The sequence below is a fragment of the Falco rusticolus genome, chromosome 3, assembly GCF_015220075.1.
Source record: "Falco rusticolus isolate bFalRus1 chromosome 3, bFalRus1.pri, whole genome shotgun sequence".
NCBI lineage: Eukaryota > Metazoa > Chordata > Aves > Falconiformes > Falconidae > Falco > Falco rusticolus.
In genome coordinates, this window is record NC_051189.1 from 58,512,287 (window position 1) to 58,524,966 (window position 12,680).

General features: G+C 47.9%; 1 protein-coding gene across 5 annotated transcripts; it reads right to left on the bottom strand.

The window, feature by feature from the left end:
• Positions 1-2,229: 2,229 nt before the first annotated feature.
• ZBTB14 (zinc finger and BTB domain containing 14) lies at positions 2,230-10,539 on the bottom strand. Of its 5 annotated transcripts, XM_037380939.1 has the most exons (4): positions 9,551-10,539; positions 8,513-9,509; positions 6,061-6,141; positions 2,230-5,578 (listed from the first exon to the last, which is right to left on the bottom strand). In XM_037380939.1, exons 3-4 carry the CDS (start codon positions 6,061-6,063, stop codon positions 4,235-4,237), a joined length of 1,347 nt encoding a protein of 448 aa, XP_037236836.1. In that variant the 5' UTR covers positions 6,064-6,141; positions 8,513-9,509; positions 9,551-10,539; the 3' UTR covers positions 2,230-4,234. The 5 variants fall into 5 exon arrangements, with proteins under 5 accessions (XP_037236836.1, XP_037236838.1, XP_037236837.1 ...); XM_037380941.1 differs by lacking the exon at positions 8,513-9,509 and having other exon boundaries at positions 9,824-10,539; XM_037380940.1 differs by lacking the exon at positions 9,551-10,539 and having other exon boundaries at positions 8,513-9,525.
• Between the last annotated feature and the right edge of the window lie 2,141 nt (positions 10,540-12,680).

Here is a 12,680-nt window from a genome sequence, read left to right on the forward strand (position 1 = left end):
TGTTCTCTTTGTTCCCTTTTCTCTTTACAATAAACCCACGCTATTTTCAGGAACATACAGTTGAGATCACAGAATAGCAAAATTCTTATTTCAAGTATTTCTTTTCACTCTAACTTACTTAGTCTTTTAAAGCACTATGCTTTTTAACCCTTCCAACCCAAACCATTCTATAATCCTGTAAATGGTTATTCTTCCTTAGTATTTGCACCTTTTTGCAACCGAGAGGATTCGGTTTAGCATCTCAACTTATGTTGACCTTATAGACCCATTTGGGTCACCAGAAGAACCTCATTTCACATCAGCTAACATTGCTGCTTTACATACATGTAAGCCCTGATCATGCAAGAACTTATTTTTTATACTTAACCACAATACATGCACAGTTCCATTGAAGCCATATGGTCACCTAACATCATAACATGGACAGACGTTCAGTACAAGCCAGAATAACCGAGTTTTTGCTAGCCTATGTAATATTGAAGACGTAACTGACTCCGATTTCACAAACCATACATGGAGAAGTGTATGTTTTGGGCTCATTCCATGAATGATTATTTTCCTACTTAGTTCTGAGAAAAACAATCAATTCACATCTAATGTGGTTTTAGCCCTCTGTGTTTCTATAGCACTCTGTCATTCCTGCACGTATACTAGTTCACTAAAAATCTGCCTGCTGTTGGAAACCTCATTAGGAATATTAGACTAGTCTGGCCCTAATACAGTCAACAGAATTCCCATTAATTGGACAGAATTTCCTCCTCTGTCTCATAAGCTCTGAAAGAAGCTTCTATCCTTGTAAAAGTAAAACTAAAAATGTACCCATTCCTCGATCAACACAACTCATAGTTTACAGTTCATCATGCTGGAAAACCTGTGTGACTTGGAGCTGACACATATCTGCTTCTGTACATGGCATCTTCTGGCACAGACAGGAGAGAGTTGAGAGCAGTAGTATCTTAAGATGCTGACAGATTTACTTGAACTTTACAGACAGACCCCCGTAGCATGTAAGGTAACATCCCTTCAGAATGTACACAACGAACATGATTAATTTAGAACATATTAACAATAATGTACAGATAATGTTACCTCTACACATCCTTTCTGAAACCTTTTCCAAAACTTTAAGCATTCCAGGCCATCTCCCTGTTTTGAATAAAAACAGTTGAGAAGGGAAGAAAAAATTACCCATTTGCTTTCCAAAAAAGAAAAAAAATAAGGTAAGTTCACACCCTTGAAACAGATAGTGGTAGTAGAAATTGCCAATAAAATTCTCAACTTCTCAAAAATAACTGAGCCTTTCCCTTCTGGATCAATACTATCATTGCTGGTCTCAGCAGTCTTCTGACTCTTCAGCAGTTAAAAACCAGTAAGAGGTCGAGGCCTCTTTCAAAACCTTTGACATGGAAGCAATTCCATTGGTTTGACTGAATTTGTTCCTATGACACACTGTTAAGACCAAGCCTCATGTAAGGTGTTTACGCCTGTCCAAGGAACATGCAATGATAACACTTGTTCCTGCCTCTGCACACTTTTGTACTAGAATATGTGTAATATCAACCTGTCCCAGTTTTAAAGAGCGACAAACGTCATGCAACCCTTACTGCTGCAACCCTGTATAACTCTTACAGCTGTAAACTTTATAGCAGAATTTACTCTGACGTAAAACAATGTTAACACTTTCAGCTGTGATTTTTAACGCACACCTGCTTTTCTATAACAATTTCAAATCCACAGCCTGACTGCTTGTGCTTAAATGTCAGAGGGCAATTTTCTTTAACTGTAAGCTCTGAGCTCTGTCCTTCCATTCAAGCATCTGCTGTCCCAGTGAGCTTCATTTTCATTTATTACTTTCCAAAAAAACCAATGAAGCTCTTCTTGAGAAGTTACTTAGCTTATCCCTCAGCTTCAAGGCAGAATTAACTGTATTTATACCATTCCTAACAGATGTTTGTCCAAGTCGTTCTTGAATATTGTCACTAGTTGGGGATTGCAGTGCCTCCTCAGTCATTCTGTTCTAATAATTCATTACTCAACCCTTCAAAAGTTTTTTTCTAATGTCTAACATAAACGTTCACAGCTGTAATTTAAGCTCATTACTCCTTCATAAGAGATCTTGAGAAAATTTACTCTCTTCATCTTTTAAATTCCTGAACTCTCATCACAACAGATCTCCTTTGTACAGTCTTAACAATCCCAATTTTATCATCTAAGAAAAAGTGAACACAATTTTAGGTAAGAAAACATAGCAAGACTAATATATTTAGAAAAAAGTAGATCCCATTTTGGACCTACCAATTTTATATCTATGATCATATACAGTAAAACATTTTAACAATGGTCATTTATCATGTTCCTCAAGAGAACCAATAAAATGCAATGAATACACATCCTTTGATGTTGCACAGATACAAAATGTATAGTTTGTTTACAAACTAATATTACTGAATGTAAAATGAAGCAACATTTTAAAAAAATATATCGGTAAAGGTCCAAAGTTTACATTTTCTAAAATATTAAGTTCATGTTTTATTTACAGACTAGCTTTCAAACAGCTATTGGCATTTTAAGATAACTGCTTAACTTGATGAATACATGAATAAAATGAAGCTGTAAAAAAACCCAACCAAATAAAAAAAAAAAACAACCAATAATCAAAGTTCCATATAACAGTTCCAAAAACACTATTTTCAATTTCTACTTAGAAAAAAGCAAGATGTGATCTACCACACAGTAACTTACCAGAAACTGGTCTAACACTTTCATATGCTATATGTATCGCAAGTGACCAATGCTACCCAACCACATGCCCAAGGGTGTGGTTTTTTGCCCATTCCAACTTCAAATGAAGTTTTGACAACAGTTGTAGTATTTACAAATTTAAAATAAAGGCTCGATAACCCTTTGGATTACATTACCACTGTTACTGTGTCTTCTATTGTTGACTACATGTAGAAGACTGCAATCCAAAGACCACTTATTTTGACTCTGTGAGTTAAAAGTTAAATTAGCAGCATCTACCCCAGCTTGCCTGAAAAAACAAAACAGGCAACTAAGTAACAGTCTGTTAGCGAACACTGATTATGGATCAATAACAACTGAAGTTGATGACTAAAGTCTTGCGCTTGCCGAGAGATGGTGGGTCAGAAGGCAGAAGTTTTAAAATTTGAGCAGAACCTATTAGCCCGTATGGCCAGCCTGAACGCTGCAGGCAGGTGTGCAACAGCCCATGGCTGTGCTCTGCAACTCCAGAGGTCTGGCAGTGACACCTGGTCACTCAGCGGAACAGCTAATTCTCCTGTGCTGCCAGAAACACTCCTTTGCAACTGTGCTAGGTTAGGTGAGCTGAAAGCTGCATAATAAAAACTACAGCCTCAGGCTGTGTTAGCTTTAACTAATTTCTGATGGGTCTAAGTAAGGAAGATGCCTCCTCCACGCTGCACCCTATTTCCTTTGTGGCTCTGTCTCATCTCTGGCAGCCTGCATAAGAGTGAGTGCAGAAATAAAAGAGGCAGACTCTTTTCCCCACAGAGGGACTGGTGAATGCCATGACCTTCTGCTTTGCCAGCCAGGACCACTGTGAACAATGCAGGCTTTTCCAGGAAAGCAAGTATTTAATTAAACTTGCCACCTTAATTAAAATAAGAGGATATCTGAGGGAATGGACTAAGAAGCAATTTCATTTTGATCACCGTCCCCCCTTACACCCTTGTTGTACAACCCCTAGCACCTACTTAGGTGAAAAAAGGAGCAATTAAAAAGCTTAGGGAATCAACATCTGTTTCTCAAAAAACGCAGGTATAACACCTTCATAATTATGAAAAGCAAGTATATTCTTTCCATCTTTGTTATTTTCTGAGATCCCAACGTTTTCAAACTTAAATCACTGAATTAAATGTCTACATTGTATGCAGTATTCCACACAGGATGAAAAAACACCAGTTGGTGATGATCCCTGTTTGATAGAGAACTTGATCGTATTCTCAAATAAATCGGGATATTAGTGCATTATGCTGCTAATGACAACAAAACAGATTCATTTTCTAAGAATATCCATCTCCGAAATGCTTTAAAATACTTAACCAAGCAATGCTATCTGTTCCTATGTGGCATCCAAATCCTCTAAAAATATGTTTTCTTGAAAAGATAATTCTCAGTCTAAACGTATACCAATGATAGATTTTGCTCATTGTCATTTTTTATATTATTTCTGATAAAGTTCCCGCTTTAGTTTTTAACTACAAGCTATAGTTTCTAATTGCTGCTCTGCTTCAGCAGCCATAGCTGCTGCCTGTAACTGTTCTGTTTCACTCTGGATGGAATTGGCTGTAGTAACTTGTTTTCTTTCACTGTGCATATTGTTCTCATGCCTTTTTAGATCAGATGCCTTAGCAAATGCTTTAGTGCAGGAACTGCAGACAAAAGGTTTCTCTCCTCGGTGTCTTCTTTCATGGTCTTTGAGATGGGACTTGTGCTTGAAAGCTTTATCACACATATGGCATGCAAACGGCCTCTCGTTACTGTGAACTCTTTCATGCTTTTTTAGATCCGGTGCACGAATAAAAGACTTTCCACATACCTCACAACTGTAAGGCTTGTAACCTGTATGTATTTTCAGGTGCTCTTTCAAATGAGCTTGCGTGGTAAAGCCCTTTGTACACATTTCACAAACAAATGGTCTATCAGCAGTGTGTAGCTTTTCATGCTTTCTCAATCGCGCTTCATCAGAAAAGGTCTTACCACAAGCCTGACATACAATGTGTTCCCTGTGACCATAAAGCAAATACTCAAACTTCATATCCCCAGCTGCTGTGGTCCAGCCTGGTGTCTGTTCGTCTTTCACTTCACTTATGCCATCATTAAATGTCAAAGCCTGAGGGGTCTGAGATCCTAAGTCTTTTGATTCGGTTGTTTCCATAGGCTCCACTTCTTGGCCATAGCAGTTTACTTTTCGAACCTCTTCACTTCCCAACTCCTTCAGAATTGCCTCTTGCACTCTCAGGGTAGTGGTAGGTGATTTTCCATCTTCCTGACTTGGTGGAGTTCCTTCCACTGTCACATCTGATGGACTGTCATCATGATCTCCAATTTCTTCCACCTCATCATCTTGAGTATCATTAGGTTCCCCCATAGGACGGTTTATTTTTAGACAGTACTTGCTCTTGGACTGTGTGTTTTCTTCAGGACTGGATACATCACGTTTTTGAGAGCAGAGTTTATCTAGAAATCGAATACCAAGAATCTGGCCTGAAGACATCATCAAATTTACATCCTCTTTCTTAACAGAAATCTTTGCAGTATACATGTAATTGAGAACTTCCTCAAAAATATCAGAACGAAGAAAATCTATTTCTATTACTGATGAACTATCAACTTCCAGTTTTTTGAAAAGTTTTTTGAAGTAGGTACTGCAGGCAGCAAGCACACACCTATGTGCTCTGAATTTAACATCTTCAACCACGATAGCTATGTCACAGAATTCTCCTTCCAATCGTTGTTCATTTAATGTTTTCAGAAACACGGTTTTGTGATCGTCATCATTATATTTAATGGTTTCAGACATACTGATGAAAAACTCCTGTAAAATAACAAGGGAAAGTGTCGTCATTTTTATGAAGTACTCCAAGTCATAAAATCCCAACAGTTGATGTGATTTACATGCTCAAAGAACTGCCAATTTGTTTTTTGGTTTGTTCTTTTTTTGCTTAATATAACCAGGAAAAGCCTTTCAAATTATAAAAGCATTATTCTCAAACTTGTAAATTTGTAAAATTGTGAATACATAAAGTTCTTTCCCTAGGTTATACACTTTAGAGGATACACAGTGATTTATAAAGGACAAACTTTTGCATCAATATACTAATTTATTCAAATATTTATTGATTCAGTTACCTGAAACTGGAACCTGTGAAGTTGCAATTCCCAATAAATGTATGATCCAACTGCAGCAGAAGTCATTCTTATAGCTAAAGGAAAAGTTAATACTAAAAAACATATACAAAATACTCTAAATGTGTCAGCATAACAAACTAAAGGTGAAATATCAAATATAAGCCTTACCATGAACAATGCAGGAAATTTTCTGAACAAATGATTGTTAAATATTTGACAGATTAGCCCTTACAATGGGCTGCCTTCAGCCTGAAAGACAGAAAGATAATAACATTTTAAGAAATGATAAAATCTATTTCAAAAATTGTTTTAAATTAATGTTAAAAGATGGCATTTTCAACTGTTTAAAATTACACAAAATGCACTGTTAAAACACCCAGATATTTTGACTGGTTCTACAGATGACTGCATAAATTGATCTGATAGTGCTGTTGTCATAAACCATGTGTTTACCTTCCTCTGCCTACTTCCCTGAATCCGCTTTCTTGTTACTTACTTTGCACTACATCCAAGTCTGAAAAACCTCTACAGGAATCACTACAGTTAACTCAGCAACCAACCTATCAAAAAGGTGATGAGTCTTCTGCTCAATCAGTGAGCTGAGCAAGCCTAGCAGAGGGTCTGGCAAGCAGACCAAGCATCCCAAAAGACAGCAGTCTGGGCTGCAGATGGACACGCATCCAGGACCTGAGAAAGAGACACCAAAGATACCAAGTCTCCAAACAGTGGAGATGCTGGAACAGCTAAAGGATGATCCAGAACACCTAAATTACTCAATCCCAAACTCCCACAGGCATCCAATTGTGACAGAAGCAGGAAATGCAGCGAAGAGGAGGGAAATTTAATATTCAGTTCAGAACAAATCCTCCATCACCTGGCACAGAGCTACTGGGAACTCCTTTCTTAAATTCTAATTTATACTTGACCCTATACAAAATGAAAGCAGATGACAGGTATGCAACTTCCACTCTTGATGCTGGGTGTTCAGCACGGTACGGGAACACCTGCCCCCCCACAAATACCTCTGGATGTCTGGAATCTCAGCATATAGTGCCACTGGCTACAAAAAACCCGAGGAAAGCCAAAATTCTTTTCTTAGTACTAAATAATCAGATGTTAAGATAGCCTGACAAGAACTGTATAAATGTTTGAAATACATTATAAATGTAACATATAAATGTTTGAAATACGCACACCCCCCAAACCCCAAGAAACAGTGTGTATTTTTCTGGGCTGTCCCAGTCTACCATCCCAGGAAAATGCATTGCTCCAGCACCAAAGAGGGCAGGACAAACAATTATTTCAACAGGATCCACTTAGAGTTCTTTTCTGGGGAAAAACGCTGCCTTCTTTTTAAGCAAACAGCAAAAGTCACTGCTAATAATCTAGCAGCGATCCCACCCTGTGCTGTTAAAGAATACCCAATTTTGCGGCAATTCTGTTGAGATTTCCTAAGCCATAGCCAAATACAGGCGAAGTAATCGGCTGAAAGTGGTGTTGACAGGGGTGTGTAACTGGTGAAAGAAACAAAGTTACTGCTCTGCGAGTGCGGGCACTTGACCAGAGCACCCCGAGCACTGACCCAAGGCAGGGGGAACCCGTTGCCGCTCGCCCACCCGCCTGTGCCGCGGGGTCACCCGTCACTGCTGCGCACACGCACACTTGTTACACAGCGACACCACCGCAGGGACGGGGGGCAACGTGTCCGGGGCTGTAACTGCTCTCGCAGCTCCTGTCCGCCGCCGTCCGAGCCCGGCTCGGTGCCTCGGCCACTCCGGCTCTGGCGGCTCTGCAGGCGGGCGGCCGCGGCGCTGCCGTGCCCGTGCCCGCGGAGGCAGCCGGGCGCACGCCGCTCCACGCACCCGCCGGCGAGGACGCGGCGCAGGCGCGGGTTCCCGGCGGGCCCAGCCCTGCCGGGCCGCCGCGGCCCGCTCGTCGCCGCCGCCGCCACGGGAACCCGCGGCTGCCGGCGCGGCCCTGGGCTGGAGACCACGCCCGCGCTCCCGGCCCGTCGTCGGGGGCGCCCGCGAGCAGCAGGCGGCCGCTCTCCGGAGCGAGCCCGGCGCTACCCCCGCCCCGCGCCGCCTCGCGGGGCTGCGCGGGCACGGCGCCCCCATCCCCCTCGCCCCAACGGCTCTCGCGCGGCGCCCGCCCCGCCGGTGGCGGCGGTCGAGGCGACGTCAGGCTCCCGCCGCCGCCAGGCCGCGGCCGCGCGCCCCTTTGTTGCGGCCGCCGCGCGGGGCCCGCGCGCCCCAGCGTGCGCATCCGTCGCTGGCCGTGTCCGTGTTCTCCGCCTCGCCCTCCCCCCGCCCGCCCGCCCGCCCGCCCGCCGCGCGCGGGAGGCAGGCGCGCGACGGCTCCGAGCTGCTGACGGCGGCGGGCGCGCCCGCGGCGCCTCCATCTCACCCAGCGCGAGCTGCCTGGGCTTTAACGGCTGCGGCCGGCAGCAGCCGGGCTGCTGGAGGCGGCGGCAGCAGTGAGCGGGGGAGGGGAGGGGGGGAGGAAAAGGAGGAGGCGGAGGAGGGAGGGGGCGCGCGAGGGAGAGCGCGCGCGCGCAGAGCCACGGCGGCCCTGCCGCCGGGCGGGGGGGGAGGGGAACGGGGAGAGGGCTCGCGCTTACCTGCCGCCCGCGCGCGCGCGGAACCGCACTTCCCGGGGAGCGCGGGGGGCTGCCGCTGCCGCCGCTGCCGCCGCGCGGGAGGGGGCCGGGGAGGGGGGGCAGGGAGGGAGGGAGGAGGGGGGAATTTGGGGAGGGGGGCTGGGGGGGGGGTCTGCGCGCGTCTCTCTGGCCGTCACCGCCGCCTCCTGCACGAGCACTCAGTGCGCGCGCGCGCCCCGGGGGCGGGGGTACGTGCATGCGCGGTGCGAGCAGGGCGCGCCGGTGCCGGGGAGCGTGGAGGAGGCGGAGGAGGTGGGGAGGGGAGCGCGCCGGACCCATCTCCCTTTTCGGGGGGCCCGCGCGGCGGCGGCGGCGGACGGGCGGGGGAGGGGGCCGGGGGCGCGCACGGCGGCGCCTTAGGGCGGCCCTCGCCGAACGGGCGCCGCGGAGTCGCTCCTGCCGCGCCGCGGGCACCCGCCTCGCCGCGCCTGCGCCCGCGTGTGCGAGCCCGGCGTCCCCGCCCCCTCGCACGGCGGCGAGCGCAGCCGCCAGGCGGGAGAAGGGGCCCGAAGCGGCCGGCGCCGAGGCCGTTGAGGGGCGCTCGGAGGGGCGGGGCCGCGCGCCGGGCACGCCCCGCGGGCGGGAAGGGGCGCTCGCCCCCGGCGGCGGCGCGGAAGCCAGAGGCGGCAGCGGGGTGTCGCGCTCGGCTCCTGCAGCGCCCGTGCCGCGGTTCCGCGCGAGGAGCGGCGGGGCCCCGCGGGGGGCGGGGCTGGGGGCTGAGTTTAGGCGGGAATTTTAAAAATCGGTGATCTCGCGGGCGAGCGTCGGCGGCGCTCCCGGCCGTCAGAGAGCCGGACGCCGCGGGTGGCGGCCGTGCTGCCGCGCGGGGCCGCGGTTACGGGTCGCGGCGCGCTTCGGCCCCTCCACGTCCGCAGCGTCCTCTCCGCGGCACTGACGGGGAAAGGTGGCTGCCGGCTGCAATCCGCGGCGGGCGGTCACTGCTCCCTTGCTTAAAAACCTGGGGGGGTGATTTTTAGCAAAATAACACGATCAACAAACCTGGGGGGGTGATTTTTAGCAAAATAACACGATCAACAGAAAGAAAGAAAAGCTGTTACTGCACCACTCATCTTCCACCTCCCATTTTTTTCCCAGAAGCAGTTCACACAGCGCTAGCCTGACGGCACAGCGTTCGCTTAACAGATCTGTGGATAAACAAAACCTGAACATGTTGCTCTTAATGTAAAAGGCAGCAGTTCTGCTAGAAAAGAAAATGAAATCTCAAGGTAATAACTAGTTGTGTTGGAAATTACAGCCATTTAAACAGGTTACCGGAATAGCAGAATCATACTCTGGGAGCAACGCGGTGACTTTTCGCCAGGTTGATAACTCCTGCCCCTTCCTGAGTCACCTCTGTGATGTGGTTGTGTAATGCACTGTGGTGAAAGTTTATTAAGTAATGATTGGTTACTGCTCATGGAAAAGTCTTTGATCATGTATTTAATTAGGGATTGTTTAACTTGCACAGGGAGCTCAAGGACAACTTTAAATCGGATTTAATGAATCTGACAGGTGGTGCTTGTTCTGAGCCCCCTGAACAGGCAGTATATGAGCGGGACCATCCGGACGATAAATACCGTGTGCAGCTGTGTCGTGAGAGTAACTCAACCACACTCGGGCATCTGGCCAGCGTCCCTGGCGTGTGTGGACCTAATGGATCATGAGACAGTGCACACCTGCACTTGGCACAAATTTAAAAGCTTGCATACAGTGGGTATGTAAGCTGGTTTTGTTTTCGCTGAGGCAGGCAAGCTCCGGGACTGGGTCGGAAGCCTCACCTACGGGTGGATGCTCTGTGTAGGAGCTTCCCAGTTACCGAGACTCCTGGCATCAGCTGCAGCGAGGCTTCCCAGCTGAAGTGTGGGCCTGGGTGGTGTTACTAAGGTGGTAATCGGTGATGTATCTTTTTCTTAATCACTGTAATGCTTTGCAGTAATGATTTGATGCATCGCTCCTATTGCTCTTTTATCATATTGTGCATAATAACTAGTACTGTTTCTTTTTATCATATTGCATGCTGTTTTCCTTTATTATATTCTAATATAATAAACATTTATATTTTATTTGGAGTCCATTTTTGCTTAGTATCCAGTCAGTCAGCAAAACATGCACTAACATTTGTAGTGAATTGCTCTCCAGCTGGATTGCTCTGTCTTTATTACTATTATTAATGAAAAGATTTTATGTTTTCTACCCATATTTAGATATAATTAAATGAAGTCCCTATTTAGCCTGGGCAGTCAAAACTGCCGAGCTCCTTCTTGTAGTAACATTGGTGATTTGCATTCAGAAGGCAGAACTGTCTTAAATCTTTTATTTCTGAGTCCTGTGCCAGAATTCCCTCCAGAGTGGAATGAGCTTTCCTGTTTTTTTCTTCAGCAGTGCCTCAAACACTCCTGTAATAACCTCATGAGTCTTTAGAAACATGTAAGTGCAAAGTTTACTATGCTGACCAGCAAATTATGCCTCTTCATTTTGTCATGCTCTCTGTTTCTGCTCTACCTGTGCAGCGCCTGGCACAGTATGGGTATGCTTAATACCTAGGTCCAGGTTCTACAGTAATGCAAGTGGAAGAATTAAACTCCTGGTGGAGAAAAGTGTGGTGTCATAGGAAAGGTATGGCTATCCGTTTTTCCTGTCTGTTTTCCTGTGTCATAGGCTACTTCTGAATGCGTACTGCGTGTTTCCAATTTTATCATTAATAGCTCTCATTGAGATACTAAAGTAGAGGAAGTGTAAGTTCAATATCCAGACTAGATAACTATGAATTGAGGAGAATGAAAAATAAAGCATTGCTACTAACTGTGTGTGGTGGGTTAGCCCTGGATGGATGCCAGGTGCCCACAGAAGCTGCTCCATCACTCCACTCCTCAGCTGGACAGGGAAGAGAAAATATAATGAAAGGCTCCTGGGTTGAGATAAGGACAGGGAGAGATCACTCACCAGTTATCATCATGGGCAAAAAAGGCTCAACTTGGGGGTATTAGTTTAATTTATTACCAATCAAAGAGTAGGATAATGAGAAATAAAACTAAATCTTAAAAACACCCCTCCCTTCTTCCAGGCTCGACTTCACCCCCGATTTCTGTCGTCCCCCCCCGCCCAGCAGCGCAGGGGGACGGGAGCGGGGGCTGCGGTCAGTCCATCACACGCTGTCTCTGCCGCTCCTGCCTCGCAGGGGGAGGCTCCTCACACTGCCCTGCTCCAGCCTGGGGTCCCTCCCGCGGGAGACAGTCCTCCATCAGCTGCTCCGGTGTCAGCCCTGCCCACGGGCTGCAGTTCTCCACAGCCTGCCCCAGCCTGGGTCCCCGCGGGGTCACAGGCGCTGCCAGGACCCTGCCCCAGCCTGGGCTCCTCTCCCCGCGGGGTCACAGGCGCTGCCAGGACCCTGCCCCAGCCTGGGCTCCTCTCCCCGCGGGGTCGCAGGCGCTGCCAGGACCCTGCCCCAGCCTGGGCTCCTCTCCCCGCGGGGTCACAGGCCCTGCCAGGACCCTGCCCCAGCCTGGGCTTCCCACGGGGTCACAGCCTCCTTTGGGCACCCACCTGCTCCGGCGTGGGGTCCTCCACGGGCTGCAGGTGGGGATCTGCTCCACCATGGACCCCCACGGGCTGCGGGTGGGGATCTGCTCCACCATGGACCCCCACGGGCTGAGGGGCACAGCCTGCCCCACCGTGGGCTTCACCACGGGCTGCAGGGGAATCTCTGCTCCGGCGCCTGGAGCCCCCCCTGCCCCTCCTGCACTGACCTGGGGGGCTGCAGGGATGTTGCTCTCACTCCTCTCTCCAGCTGCAGTTGCTGTTGCACAGAGTTTTTTCTGGCTTCTTAAATGTGTTATCCCAGAGACGCTACCACCGTCAGTGATGGGCTCGGCCTTGGCCAGTGGTGGGTCTGTCTTGGAGCCGGCTGGCACTGGATCTGTTGGACATTGGGGAAGCTTCTAGCAGCTGCTCACAGCAGCCACCCCTGTAGCCCCCTGCTACCTAAACCTTGCCGTGCAAATCCAATACACTGTGCCATACTTTTCATTTCATATAATGTGTCAGGTATTTGCCATGTGGTCTGAATTTGGCAGTGCTGTTTGGTGAGCTGGCAAACTGAAAGACTTCCTCACTTCTGTGGGAGTGCTGG